Below are 15195 nucleotides of genomic sequence, written 5' to 3' on the forward strand. Positions count from 1 at the left end.
GGTCACATGATGTTGCTGCAGTCCGACAGTATCTCAGTATCATCGCTGGGTTAAGCAGGTGTTCCAAATACATAAACGTGTCCACGGGACTCTAAACCGGGACGAGGGGCTTTTCTACTTTCACACATCTGAGATACTGTCATGAAGAAGTCGGACTGCAGGTGGCGCTGTCGTCAGTGAGCAGTCAAACTTGTCAGGTATGAAAACAAAATAACCTGAATGAATCTATCAAAAGAAATGAGCTTGAGTTTAGATCTATGAAATAACCACATCACATTCACATCGAGTATATTTTGCATTACTTTTAGACAGAATGTGGTGTTTTCAGCTGTTACGTGGGAGAGTATCTGATTTATGTGTTACTTTATTCACATTAATGACATAAGTGATAAATCCATGTGTGATTTTGCTTCAATAATGACCTCTGACCCCTGACCCCTGACCTGATGCTTTGACACATTTAACCTGTGGAGTTTGGGGCAAATGCACAAACAGCCTTTTCTAACCTTATAAACCGCGATCGACATGAGCCGCTTCGTCCGTGTTTTGATGAGATAACAGCTACATCCTGTGTGTTTATGTTGGTTATACATTTATCAGGTCACTCAGTCACACGGACAGAGACGAGACAATAATATAGTTTATTGGACATTGGACATATTGGACAGAATTGACATTTTATCACCAGAATGGGCAGAAAAAGACACTTCTCCCTGATGTTCTTTTCTAGAAAAATAGTCATAATATTAAATTATAACTGTTCATATCGAGTAACCTTAATAATTATTGTGATTTAATCGTTAATTGTAATTATGTTGGTCATGATAATCGTGACACCAAATATGACAGAACCATCCATGAGTTTAACAGTTCAGTGTTTATCTCTGCGCACAATTTTAGACTTAATAAAAAGTGTGTACAGAGGAGCATAGTCACTCCCAGCTAAATGTGCAGTTTATATTAAGATTAAGACTGTTTTTAATTGTCCTTTTGCAGTTTCTTGTGAGGTGACATCATAGACTGTGTGCGACTCCTGTAATGTGCAGAATAATGTGATTTATTCTGTCCTGTGATGGTTCTGGGTAATATTCACACAAAACCACACACTGTCTCTATAGAACAGGCCTCTCATGGTACAAAACAATAAAGATGTGACGATAATATTGAAACCGCATCATAAAGCAGAATTATCCCCAAAAAAGTACTCTAAATATGCAATATTGTTAAAAATATGAGCTGGATAAACACTTCAGTGGTTCAGTGGTTTATCTACAGTGAGTCATAGATGTTCATAATTCAACCTTCTACAACCTAAATCTTATAATAGAAAAGAAAAATGGCCCCATTGGTACAAAAAGAAAGTCCCCACGATAAATATTAAAAATAGTAGTTTCGTGTGTAGAAGGATAAGTCGTAATGATAACAGACCTACAGTAGGATTATAAATATAAGTACAGTATATGTGGTTGTTTTGCTGGTTGAACAGATTCAGTTTTACAAAGATATACAGAAATATTCAATGACTTTCAGTTACAGTTTTGTCTTTTTGTTGAAGTAAATCCTTTCAGCGAGTCGTTCATCCTTTATGTTCACAAACTGAACACGCCTGTGCAGCCTGGAGCACATCAGCGACACGCAGTCACTTATTAAAAGCATCTGGGACGACAGAGCGAGAATCTGTGTGTGACCGGATCACAAAGTAACATGAAGTAACATGTGTAACTGAAGACGACCCGGCCGGGCCCCGGGGCCAGAGGAAACTGAATCAGGACTAAAGCAGCTCCATCGTTTCATAAAGACGATGGATTGATCCTTTGGGACTTTAACAGAGCTGTAGGCGACTCAAGTCCTACTGATCGAGTGACCGGATAAACGGGGGCGTGACAAAAGCTCATAAAAGTATTATCTATTATTAAACGTATGCGACCCAAGCTGCACACACAAGACGACACCAGCAGAAACTGTTATTCATGCAGGAAAAAAGTACTAGAAAACAATGTATTTACTGTTTACAGGACAGATGAAACTTGTGAATCGTGAGTTTAGTTCATCGTTTGTGTAAAGACGTCGACTGAGGGAGAGTGATGTCGTCCAGGAGCGTCAGATTTTAACAGTTTCATGTCGCGCTTACATTTAAAAGTGTTTTCCGTCGAGGTTGCTGACTTCATTTTCTCCTGATACAACCGACGAAGTGAGACATGGGCTCAGTGTTCAGCTCCAGTCAAATGAAGCACATCGAGGCTAAAAGTTATAAGAGCTGAGTTCCATATTTGTAATTCTGATCATGAGTATCATAGCAACCAAAGAGCCAATCAGGAGCGAGGATGTTGAAGGTAACGCCTAGCAGGAGTGACCTCGGGGAAAGAAGGACCTGATTTGTCTGTTATTAATGTTCATATCTTGATTTACAGACACAATAGTGAAATAAAAACCCCAGGATCATGTAGAGGGTTAATACGAACATTTAAGACCAGAATGAGTCTGAAGCAGCAGAGACAGAGAGAGGGCACAGTTTATTAAAAAAAAAAAAAAAGTAAACTCAAAATAACAAACAAAAAAAAACCCTCAAAATAACAAAAAAAACAAAAAAAGAAAGAAAATTAAAAAAAAACTTAAAATAACAAAAGAAAAATTTAAGAAAATAAACCAAAAAAAACCCCTCAAAATACCTAGAACAAATTATAATAAAAATAACTAAAAAAACAAACAAACAACCTCAAAATAAAAAATAAAAAACTACTCAATCAAACTACTTAATTAAAAAGAAAAAAAAAACAACCTCAAAATAACTAAAAAAAAAAGATCATGTAGAGGGTTAATATGAACATTTAAGACCATAATGAGTCTGAAGCAGCAGAGACAGAGAGAGGAGACAGTTTAACACAGAAAGTGAACTGGAGTCAGAGTCGATGGAGCAGGAAGTGCACCATGATCACTTCCTGTTTGGAGCGGACTAGTAGTTTAGCTGTGTCCATTTATAAACAGCTTTATCCATAAACATGCCAAAAATAACAGTCACTCACTTCTCCTTTCTGCTCTTGTCCTTAAACGATGACTCAACTGAGGCACATTTTGGTTTGACTAAGACTCTAAACTGTCAATGGATTAAACGACTAAAGGACCAGAGGAAACAGGATGAGTTTAAAGGAGCTCAGTGGCTTCATAAAGACTCTTTATTTCTCCTTTGGGACTTGGACGCTGCACTTACCCCTGCGTTTGTTGAGCGGGATGGCGGGATGGGGGCGGTTAAACGACATTCTTGTGAAAGGGAGTGCTTTCTGTCACATGGAGAGTGAAAGTGTAGGGCTGCAGAAGGTTTTCAGATTAGGTTAAGTTAATTTATGTGAGTAATTAGCACGTATTTAACCAATAGTCCAAACTCTCTTCAGTAAAGTGACCACTCTGCCTCCTTCAGCGCGAGAAACTGTGCGGCTGTTGGAACAGAAAGGGCAAAAAAACGGGGTAAAAACCTACAAAATCCTCACGCGACTGGTGCGATGTGTCAGTCCAGATGTGACTGATGCTGGGGAAATATGTACGAGTGATTATTATTATATTTACATCACAGTTCACGTCGCATTTCCAGGAGGCGCCGTAACGCTCAGGCGAAAAATGAAATCTGAACTGATGAACTAACGCAAGAATCAGGGGCATTTCAGACGAGTTTACAGAGGTGGAGTTTACAGAGGTGGAGTTTACAGAGGTGGAGTTTACAGAGGTGGAGTTTACAGAGGAGGAGTTTACAGAGGTGGAGTTTACAGAGGTGGAGTTTACAGAGGTGGAGTTTACAGAGGTGGAGTTTACAGAGGAGGAGTTTACAGAGGTGGAGTTTACAGAGGTGGAGTTTACAGAGGTGGAGTTTACAGAGGTGGAGTTTACAGAGGTGGAGTTTACAGAGGTGGATGTATGATGTTAGTTTTGGACATTGATTTCGTGATAAACTGCAGCTCCTGGTCAAACAAAGACTTTTTTTTTTTCAAATTATTTATTTCCAGAGCGAGAGAAAAGACGTGTGAGGTGAAAGACGACGAGGGTGAAGTGAAGTGTGTGTGTGTGTGTGTGTGTGTGTGTGTCTCTGTGGGGGGGGGTGTGTGTGTGTGTCTCTGTGTGTGTCTCTGTGTGTGTGTGTCTCTGCGTGTGTCTCTGTGTGTGTGTGTCTCTGTGTGTGTGTCTCTGTGTGTGTGTCTCTGTGTGTGTCTCTGTGTGTGTGTCTGTGTGTGTGTCTCTGTGTGTGTGTCTCTGTGTGTGTGTCTCTGTGAGTGTCTCTGTGTGTGTGTCTCTGTGTGTGTCTCTGTGTGTGGGTGTGTGTGTGTCTCTGTGTGTGTCTCTGTGTGTGTGTCTCTGTGTGTGTGTCTCTGTGTGTGTCTCTGTGTGTGTGTCTGTGTGTGTGTGTGTGTCTCTGTGTGTGTGTCTCTGTGTGTGTGTGTGTGTCTCTGTGTGTCTCTGTGTGTGTGTGTCTCTGTGTGTGTCTCAGCTGTGTGTGTGTGTCTCTGTGTGTGTCTCAGCTGTGTGACTCACACACCACAGTCCGGGCCCCGCCTCAGGCCCACAGCTGCTGCCTCACACGTCTGTACTTAGGCCGTTAACTGTTACTTCACAAAGTTACTAATCAAACACTAAATGAATCTTTTTGAAGTAACGTCTCATCATCGTTTGGTCAAAAGTGTTTTATTATTTTGAATCCGAGAGCAGCAGGTCTCAGGGCCAAAGTCGCTCCAGCTCACGCTAAAAATATTATTATTATTATTATTAGATTTTCTCATTTGTTTAATTTCATCCTCCAGAGTCTGAACTCTCCAAAACACAAAACACAGACTTTTACTGTAGATTTGTCAGTGACACAGAGGAACATCACCAAGTACAAGCAGTAAAGTACAGTACTGAAGTAAAAATATATGTATCTGGACTTTACTTCAGTACATTTTAAAGTGGATACTTTTTAGTACATTTGGGAGCAGTATTTGTACTTTCTCCTCTACATTTTTAAACAGGACTGAAAAGTAAAAAGCTGAGGATTTATTTTAGTTTTTTTGAGCGAAAAAAAATGTACAAATAAAAAAAACGACTGATTCATTTGTTTCTGTTGAACAAACTTCATCATAAACTTCATCATAATCTTCATCATAATCACTGCGTTTGAAGCTTCATCAGTCTCAAAATCTGCACAAAATACTTTTACTTTTTACGTTTGAATTACATTTTAAACAGATACTTTAATACTTCAGTACATTTTCTTCTTCAGTACTTTTTACTCCAGTATTTTACTTCTCCGTCCTCGGCTGATATTTGACAATTAGAAATAAGTGAATCACAGCGTCGGGTCAGATTTGATTTGATCTACAGCCCTGAATTAAAAATAAATGATTTAAGACGATGAAACTTCCTGTAACAGAGTGTGTGTGTGACTGTGTGTGTGACTGTGTGTGTGGGGGTGTGTGTGTGTGTGTGACAGTGTGTGTGACAGTGTGTGTGACAGTGTGTGTGACAGTGTGTGCAGCTCGTGTGTGTGACTGTGTTTATTTGTCTTTGTCGTGTTTGGTGAAGCTCGTTAAAGAGGTGATGACGTAATGACAGTAAAAGTTGTGCAGCAGAGCGCGGTGTGTGCCGTTTGTTTCTCGTTTGTTTCTCGTTTGTTTCCCGTGTGCCGTTTGTTTCTCGTTTGTTTCTCGTTTGTTTCCCGTGTGCCGTTTGTTTCTCGTTTGTTTCTCGTTTGTTTCTCGTGTGCCGTTTGTTTCTCGTGTGCTGTTTGTTTCTCGTGTTTGTTTCTCGTGTTTGTTTCTCGTGTTTGTTTCTCGTGTTTGTTTCTCGTGTTTGTTTCTCGTGTGCTGTTTGTTTCTCGTGTGCCGTTTGTTTCTCGTGTGCCGTTTGTTTCTCGTGTGCCGTTTGTTTCTCGTGTGCTGTTTGTTTCTCGTGTGCCGTTTGTTTCTCGTGTGCCGTTTGTTTCTCGTGTGCCGATTGTTTCTCGTGTTTGTTTCTCGTGTGCCGTTTGTTTCTCGTGTTTGTTTCTCGTGTGCCGTTTGTTTCTCATCTGTTGTTTCTTTCTCGTCTGTTGTTTCTTTCCCGTGTGCTGTTTGTTTCTCGTGTTTGTTTCTTGTGTTTCTTTCCCGTGTGCTGTTTGTTTCTCGTGTTTGTTTCTCGTGTTTGTTTCTTGTGTTTGTTTCTCATGTGCCGTTTGTTTCTCGTCTGTTGTTTCTTTCTCGTCTGTTGTTTCTTTCTCGTGTGCTGTTTGTTTCTCGTGTGCTGTTTGTTTCTCGTGTTTGTTTCTCGTTTGTTTCTCATGTGCCGTTTGTTTCTCGTCTGTTGTTTCTTTCCCGTCTGCTGTTTGTTTCTCGTGTTTGTTTCTCGTGTGCCGTTTGTTTCTCGTCTGTTGTTTCTTTCTCGTCTGTTGTTTCTTTCCCTGTGCTGTTTGTTTCCCGTGTGCTGTTTGTTTCTCGTGTTTGTTTCTCGTGTGCTGTTTGTTTCTCGTGTTTGTTTCTCGTGTGCTGTTTGTTTCTCGTGTTTGTTTCTCTGCACAGGAGGCTTAAGTAAACATCTCTGGGAGCCGTGTGCATGAGTAAACAGTGCAGCCTGCAGCAGAGACACAGAATCTGACTCAGTCCCTCGTCTCCTCTGTGTGTTTTTGTGCAGGTGAGGCTAAAAACATCCCTCCGTACCCCGGGCCAAACAAGATGAGGGACTGTTACTGCACCGTCAACCTGGACCAGGAGGAAGTGTTCAGGACCAAGATCGTGGAGAAGTCACTTTGGTGAGAGCACAATGTCACGATGAGTTAAACACAAGCTACGTTTGGTGTTTTTCTTTATACGAGGATGTTAATAAGTCAGAATAACTCTCATATTAATCCATCACAGTGTTTTAGTCTATTTTATTTTGTCTTATTAAACACACATCTTCATTTCCTGATCATGAGCCTTAAAAATCTTCCTTTAAAATAGATTTAGATCAATATATTGGGCTGATATTTGTGCTTTTTAGCGTATCAGCCTTAAATATCGGCCTTAAATTTCCAGCACAGGACAATATTTTGTTGTTTTTTTTCAGTTTGTTGCCTTGAACATACACACAAAGCTTTATATTAACACTTAAATATGGAGAAGTGGCTGCACTAAATGTGACACACTGCTCTCTTAAAGGCATCAGCCATGAAAAAACACCCTCGAGTCTAAAGTCTGCTCTGAATCACAAGCTTTAGCTGCAGGAATGACTCTGGAAATGTCAATTCAAAGCATAAAACTGACTATTAGAGAAGAGTTAATCTCAGTTTCAGTTCAAATGAATTGAATCTCTCAGGTCCAGACGATAAAAACTCACACGATGTTGAAGTTTTGCCACTTTGCCACAAGAGCATCCAATAAGAATGTTCAGATTTAAAAAAATTCCAAACTGGACACACCCGAGATGGAGCGGCTGGTTTAAATAAAACTGTGAAAAGAAAGTGCAGCATTGTCCATTTTTGACTCACTTGGGTCAGTCATAATCTGTTTTTATTTAAGCAAACGCCAGTATATCCTCCTCTTTGCTGTTCGCTGGAATCAAACTGGTTAAAAATAGAGACACCTGGGACGTTTCTTGTGTAAAACTGGGACAAATCAATGGGTTTGGATGAATCTGCCGGGACGGGGGACACGGGACGCGACACTGGGACTGTCCCGGGTCAATGGGGGCGCGTAAAGACCCTGTTGGTGCCGGTCACCTGGGTTCACCTTCCAATAGAGACAAAATATAAAAAATGTCACTTCGTACCACGACACAGAGGATTCTAAAGGCCACACAAAGAGCGTGTGTTTGTACAGTCGACTGAAGCAGATCATCAGTGTGTGACTCATGTGTGGAGCGAGAGTCCACTGTCACTCTCCACTTTATTTTACTTTACGTTTCATTTCAAAGCTCAAGGACGATCCCAGATGTTTATAAATGACTTTGCAATTAACACATTTTTGAGCAGCATTTGGACGTGACAAAATATTCCATTAAAGAGAAGATTTATGACAGACAGTTAAAACGTTTCTAAATGAACCACTATAAACTGAGCTGCAGAAATAAATGAATGAAATGAAACACATAATTAGTAATAATCTATAATATTTGACCCTTTATCGATCGATTATGACAAACTACCATAAAAAAGAGAAAAGTCCAGCAAACAGAAGATAAACATGATAAAATACTGTGGCCGAACCTCACGGTCAAAGCCTCGTCACAGCTCAGATTTGGACTGAACGTCTGGAGATACCAGGGGCCACAAGGGGGCGCTAGTGACAAAAGTCGTTGTGTCCTTAGGCTGGATTGGCAGCTTCACCTCCGTCGATCTGTCCCAGGGCAGCTGTGGCTACAATAGTGTTTTACTGTCACAGATGTGGAGGAAAAACTGCGGCATAAAAAAAAAAAATCTTCTTTTTCTTGACCTTTAAGTTAAATTTCTTGCTCCTTTTGAAATGAGAAACAAATATTGAAATAAGAAACACGGAGGCGACAGTGGCTTGGTTGGTAGAGTGTCCACTGACCCCACAGGTTGGCGGTGCGATTCCAACTCTCACAAATGAACACTGTCGTCATGTCCTTGAGCAAAACACTTACCGACCTCGCCCCAGTGTGTGAGTGTGTGTGAACGTTTTGAGTGGAAAAACTATCAAACTATCGTCAAAAATGTAAAGAAATCCAAGTAAGTCCAAAACTCTAAAGCACCAAACAGTAAAACTAAATAAATATTAAACTTTTTTTTCATGTTCTGGATGTTCTAGATGTTGTTCTCTACACGACCTTTAGCTGCTCGCTTCATGATGATTGCTGTGCTTCCTGTAAACACACACTGCCCCGGCGCTTGATTAAATTGCTGTTTCTTTTTCCTTGCAGTCCCTTTTATGGAGAGGACTTTTACTGTGAGATCCCGCGCAGCTTTAGACACCTCTCCTTCTACATCTTCGACAGGGACGTCTTCAGGAGGGACTCCAGCATCGGTGTGTAAAAGATTTAGATTTAGAGTCTCCATGTTACTGTGGGACGGACTTTAATCAACTTTGAACCTTGTTGTGATGGTTATTCCTCATCGTTATCTCACCAAAAATCACTTTTCAACAATAAAAACAATGTAAATCTGGTGCTGGTGACACTCTGAAGAGGCAGAGGTGCAATTCTGCAGTTCTCTTCTATAGTTAAGTTGTTTTAGATAAATATGAATGCTAATAGCCAGTGTGCTAATAGCCAGTATGCTAATAGCCAGTACGCTAATAGCCAGTATGCTAATAGTCAGAATGCTAATATGTGTGAGAGCCTCAGTGTTTATGTAAAATAACACACAGTTCATACTTAGAGTTTAACAGACCTTTTAACAAACAGACACATAAACAAACAGGTGTGTCAGTTTCAGTGTCGTCAGTTTCAGTGTCGTCAGTTTCAGTGTCGTTAGCTCGTCCCTCACACAGACATGAGGCCTTGTCCAGCAGGAATCTGACCAGAGCTGAAGCAGACACTCGAGCTGTGACGTGTCTTGAGTCTTTTGTCCAGTTGAAGAACATTTTTCTTTTTCTGTAAAACAGAAGTGTGTTTGTGTTTGTGTTTGTGTTTGTGTTTGTGTTGTTGTTATAATCAGTAATAATCAAACGTCACAAAACCATCTCGTTGTGGTTTGAACAGAGGTGCGAGGCCCCGCCCCACTCTGCTGTGGTTAAAGGGCGAGTGTATCACACTCTGAGCTTCTCAAACCACAAACTAAATAATCACTTTGAAAACAGCTCAGACACATTTAACCAGGTCAGACGTCACACACACACCTGCTGTTTATACTGGTGTGTGTACTGGTGTTTATACTGGTGTTTATACTGGTGTTTATACTGGTGTTTGTACTGGTGTTTATACTGGTGTTTATACTGGTGTTTATACTGGTGTTTATACTGGTGTTTATACTGGTGTTTGTACTGGTGTTTATACTGGTGTCTATACTGGTGTTTATACTGGTGTTTATACTGGTGTTTCCTGGTATTTTTTCAACTTTTGCCTGTGTGTGTGTTGTAACGAGAAGACTAGAGCATCACGTGTGTGCAGGTGTGTGTGTGCAGCAGAAAAATCACAATTAGATTTTTTTCTGAAAAGTGCTTCCTCTTTCTCTGACTCTCTTTCCTTCTCTCTGTTTTGTGTGTTTGTGTCCCTCTGTGTCTCTTGTTTTAACTCTGTTGTGTGTGTTTGTGTGTCTCTCTTGTTTTAACTCTGTTGTGTGTGTTTTGTTTGTAGGGAAAGTTGCAGTGAAGAAAGAGGATCTGCAGAAGTACCACGGTAAAGACACCTGGTTCCCCCTGCAGCCGGTCAGCGCTGACTCTGAGGTTCAGGTCAGTGCACCACACAAACACACACAAACACCGCACAAACACCGCACAAACACCGCACAAACACGGCACAAACACGGCACAAACACGGCACAAACACGGCACAAACACGGCACAAACACGGCACAAACACGGCACAAACACGGCACAAACACGGCACAAACACGGCACAAACAGAGATATTGTTTTTGGATATTTTATTTGCCAGACAGAAAAGTCATTCCTGCATCTACTGCCATGTTTCACCCATGTTTAAAGCTAACAGACGCTAGCCTACATCTGTTTAAAGCTAACAGACGCTAGCCTACATCTGTTTAAAGCTAACAGACGCTAGCCTACATCTGTTTAAAGCTAACAGACGCTAGCCTACATCTGTTTAAAGCTAACAGACGCTAGCCTACATCTGTTTAAAGCTAACAGACGCTAGCCTACATCTGTTTAAAGCTAACAGACGCTAGCCTACATCTGTTTAAAGCTAACAGACGCTAGCCTACATCTGTTTAAAGCTAACAGACGCTAGCCTACATCTGTTTAAAGCTAACAGACGCTAGCCTACATCTGTTTAAAGCTAACAGACGCTAGCCTACATCTGTTTAAAGCTAACAGACGCTAGCCTACATCTGTTTAAAGCTAACAGACCGTTAGCCTACATCTGTTTAAAGCTAACAGACGCTAGCCTACATCTGTTTAAAGCTAACAGACCGTTAGCCTACATCTGTTTAAAGCTAACAGACGCTAGCCTACATCTGTTTAAAGCTAACAGACCGTTAGCCTACATCTGTTTAAAGCTAACAGACGCTAGCCTACATCTGTTTAAAGCTAACAGACGCTAGCCTACATCTGTTTAAAGCTAACAGACGCTAGCCTACATCTGTTTAAAGCTAACAGACGCTAGCCTACATCTGTTTAAAGCTAACAGACGCTAGCCTACATCTGTTCTTTCCCTCCTCCCTCTCCACCTCTCTCCGCCCCCTTGCGTGGCGGCTCCCAGGGCCCGTCCTTCTTTCTCCCCCTCTCTCTCTCTCTCTCTTTCCCTCTTTCTCTCTCTCTCTCTCTCTCTCTCTCCTCCCCCCTCCCCCTCACTCCCCCCCTCGCTCCCTTCTCTCCGCCCCCCTTGCGTGGCGGCTCCCAGGGCCCGTCCTTCTTTCTCCCCCTCTTTCTCTCTCTCTCTTTCCCTCTTTCTCTCTCTCTTTCCCTCTTTCTCTCTCTCTCTTTCCCTCTTTCTCTCTTTCCCTCTTTCTCTCTCTCTCTTTCCCTCTCTCCTCCCCTCTCCCCCTCTTCTCCTCCCTCGCTCCCTCCTCTCCGCCCCCTTGCGTGGCGGCTCCCAGGGCCCGTCCTTCTTTCTCCCCCTCTCTCTCTCTCTCTTTCCCTCTTTCTCTCTCTCTCTCTCTCTCCTCCCCTCTCCCCCTCTTCTCCTCCCTCGCTCCCTCTCTCCGCCCCCTTGCGTGGCGGCTCCCGGGGCCCGTCCCGTTGAACATCTGCAGACAGAGGGGCGTGTGTGGCCCCGGAGCTGTGGCCCCTGAACAGAGACACATTCATGCTCCGACTCACACAGGAAGGAAGGATGTGAAAGAGAGAGAGAGAGAGGGAGGATCAGATGAAGAGATAGACTGTCCCCGTTGTCCGTTCCATAGTGGACACATTGTCTGTCCCGGGCCGCGGTGGTAAAGGCGTTTTTGGGGGTTCATTTACATACTGACGGTCTTAATTAAACGCGTTTTTGTCGACAGCTGCGACTCTTTGTGATGATGTCATTAGAGCGAGAGCTTCAGACGGAGAACAGCGGCGGTTTGTTTTTATCGTACAGTGAAAAGTGTAAAGTTTGATGCTGTTTATCGCCTTAATAAATAAATAAATCCCAAAATAATGTCACGTAAAGTGTCCCTGAGGCTCAGAAAGGAGCTGTGTACTTACATTTTAAATTCCCAATTCACCAAATGCACCGTTTGAAGTACTCTTTGATGTACTGTTCGAAGTACCTGCCCAATGAAGGGTTCTCCTCGGTGTAGCTGCCGTCCACTCGTCGCTCCCTAAAGACAAAAGAATATTCATAAATAAGGACAAATATTAAACATTACGATATTTGCACTAATACACAAGTGTCAGAGATAATTCCGCTCATGTTTGGTCAGTTACAGAGAGATTACTGTAAATACTTTCTCTTTCTCTTTCCCTCTTTCTCTCTCTCTCTTTCCCTCTTTCTCTCTTTCCCTCTTTCTCTCTCTCTCTTTCCCTGTTTCTCTCTCTCTCTTTCCCTCTTTCTCTCTCTCTCTTTCCCTCTTTCTCTCTGTCTCCCCCTCGTTCCCTCCCTCACTCAAATGAACAGGACATTGGACATTACGTGAGCCCTTAAATGCACACTTCGCACGGCACATTTAAGGGCACTTTGGTGAATTGTCTAGTATGTATTTATAATCCATGACTAAAACAACTTAATGAAAAACACGTCCACTGATTCTCGTCATCACAACAGAGCGCCGTGTAGCTGTGAGCGCCCCCTGTGCTTAGCTTTGTGAATTCTGCACATAAATAAAATTGCAGATTGCAGTGTGTGTCACGGCGGCGTGGGAGGAAGTGCTGAAAACGAAGATCGACCTGGAATATGGCGTCTTAGAAATAAGTGATTAAAGACTCAAACATGGACGAATCACGACAAAAACAACTTTAAGAGAGTAAATGAGAAAAGTCCATTTTGCAGAATATATCTGCTTTAATCATTTTATTTTCTATCAAACTAAGACAGTGTGCATCGTGTGTTTTTGTGTGTTTTTGTGCAGGGGTTTTTCTCTGTGTAACTGTGTGTGTTGTGTGTTTTTGTGCAGGTTTTTCTCTGTGTAACTGTGTTTTTGTGTGTTTTTGTGCGTTTTTGTGCAGGGTAAGGTGCACCTGGAGCTGCGCCTGAGTGAGGTCATCACAGACAGTGGAGTCATCAACCATAAACTGGCCACACGGTGAGACTCGTGTAAACACACAAGTCACACACGACGCCTTTGTTATTTAATGATGCAGTAACACAACACAACACAACACAACACGTCTGCACAGTCATATCCCCATTTTCACTTCCACGGCCTGTTTTATCACCTGGTTATAACTTTACACACACACTTTTGTGTGATGTTGTGTGTTTCTCTGGCGAGGCCCAGTGTGTCGTCTAAACACTTTCTCCTCTCGTCTTATGTAACTCACTTCATTCACTGTTTTCTGCTCCAGTTTAGTCACGTCTTGTTGGTTTCACGTCCTGAATGAAAAGATTGTGTAACATTTTTCTGATCCATGATTGTGTGATTTATCAGACGTGATGTCACTGAGCTCAGGTTTTAAGATGAATGAATCAAACTATAAACTCCAGACTCATTCTAGACTTTTCTCTGGCGTCTTCAGGTTCTGTGTTTTTCATGTGTCACGTGGAAATATTTTAAATGAACAGTTTAAATAATGAGCCAGTTAATCTAAAACAGTTTATGTCCATTTCTGACCCTGTGGTCGTCCAGATCCTGCAGAGACTCGTCTGCTCTGATCTGACTCGTGGTTCTCGACTTGTTGCTCGGCAACAGTTTTCTCCAGAGCTGAAAATGCTCAAAGCGACGGCTTCTGTTTAAGAACATTTAGATTATTTTATTTGTAAAGCGACGTTTTGGAATGTGCGGGGTCCAGAACAACTCACTGACCACGACTCACTGACCACACACATCTGTGACCACACACTGACCACACACTGACCACACACCTCCACAGCACACACCTCCACAGCACACACCTCCACACACACACACACACCCCAACACACCCCCACCCACCCCCACCTCCACACACACACACACACACACACACACCCCCACACACACACACACACACACACACACACCCCCCCACACACACACACACAGGGATTACAGTGAAACGTGATGAGATTAATCTCACATTCGTTCTTACATTCGTTCTTTATCGTTTCATAATAACACACTTGACGCTCTGTGAGTGACGGGGGCAGAAATGGGATTTATCGATAATCAGATGTGATTTTTCATAGTTTTTTTTTTTTTAAATGAGCTTTTGCCACCTGAGCTGTAACAACAGAAAGACCTGGTATATTTTATTCTTTTATCGTCAGCGTCTACTTGAAATAATCATCTTGGATCAATATAATGCACTGGCTCAGTTTTGTCTCATTTATTCCCTCCTCTGTTAGAGCTGCTGGTAAAAGCCACTCCCTCTTCAGTCAGAGCTGCCCTGGGGCTGACTGGACGAGAGGTGGCTGCCATTCTGCGACTATGACACACGAATCAGCAGCAGCAACCAAAAAACACAGCAGCATATAGTGTTTTTTTTTGTTTTTGTTTCATTCAGATGAGACGCTGCATGAACCTTTTGGGGAATTTCTGTTTCTGAAGATAAACGATAAGATTTAAACTCATTTATTCCACTGACACAAAACCCAAGAGAGATTTAAACCACAAAAACGATTAAAAATGTACAATACTGTTAAAAATGAAAGAATTTAATTAATTTTACATCTTAAATCTCCTCACACAGCCCAAAAATAATCAGACTTTGACCAGTAGAGCAAAGACAAAGACCCCAGACTTCCACATCTTAAACGATAAATCGACATCGCGCTCGTCCTGACACTTCTACGTTTAGTCTTTTTTCCTGATTCACAGATTTCGCACAAAGACACTTCCTCGTAATCACATCCGGGGGCGATGATATAACTTTCCAGCCTTTGTTCGTGTGAGTAAAATGATTTTTGACAGGAAACGTGGGCGCTTCAGGAATCACATTAACCTGATACGAGTAAAATGTCAACCAAAACAAACCAGCGCTTCAGCCATGACTGAAACAGAGGCAGAGGGAGAAAGGCCCGAGCGGGGGT

General features: G+C 42.1%; 1 protein-coding gene across 1 annotated transcript in view; it reads left to right on the top strand.

Moving 5' to 3' along the window:
- rasa3 (RAS p21 protein activator 3) overlaps positions 1-15195 on the top strand; it is a 52337-nt gene that overhangs the window by 16949 nt on the left and 20193 nt on the right. The window contains exons 2-5 of the mRNA XM_033990183.2: positions 6628-6745; positions 8854-8957; positions 10228-10322; positions 13194-13270. Of these exons, the coding sequence (XP_033846074.1) occupies positions 6628-6745; positions 8854-8957; positions 10228-10322; positions 13194-13270 (394 nt within the window). The remainder of the gene's footprint in view (positions 1-6627; positions 6746-8853; positions 8958-10227; positions 10323-13193; positions 13271-15195) is intronic.

The sequence above is a fragment of the Periophthalmus magnuspinnatus genome, chromosome 3 (genome assembly GCF_009829125.3).
Source record: "Periophthalmus magnuspinnatus isolate fPerMag1 chromosome 3, fPerMag1.2.pri, whole genome shotgun sequence".
Classification (NCBI taxonomy): Eukaryota; Metazoa; Chordata; class Actinopteri; order Gobiiformes; family Gobiidae; genus Periophthalmus; species Periophthalmus magnuspinnatus.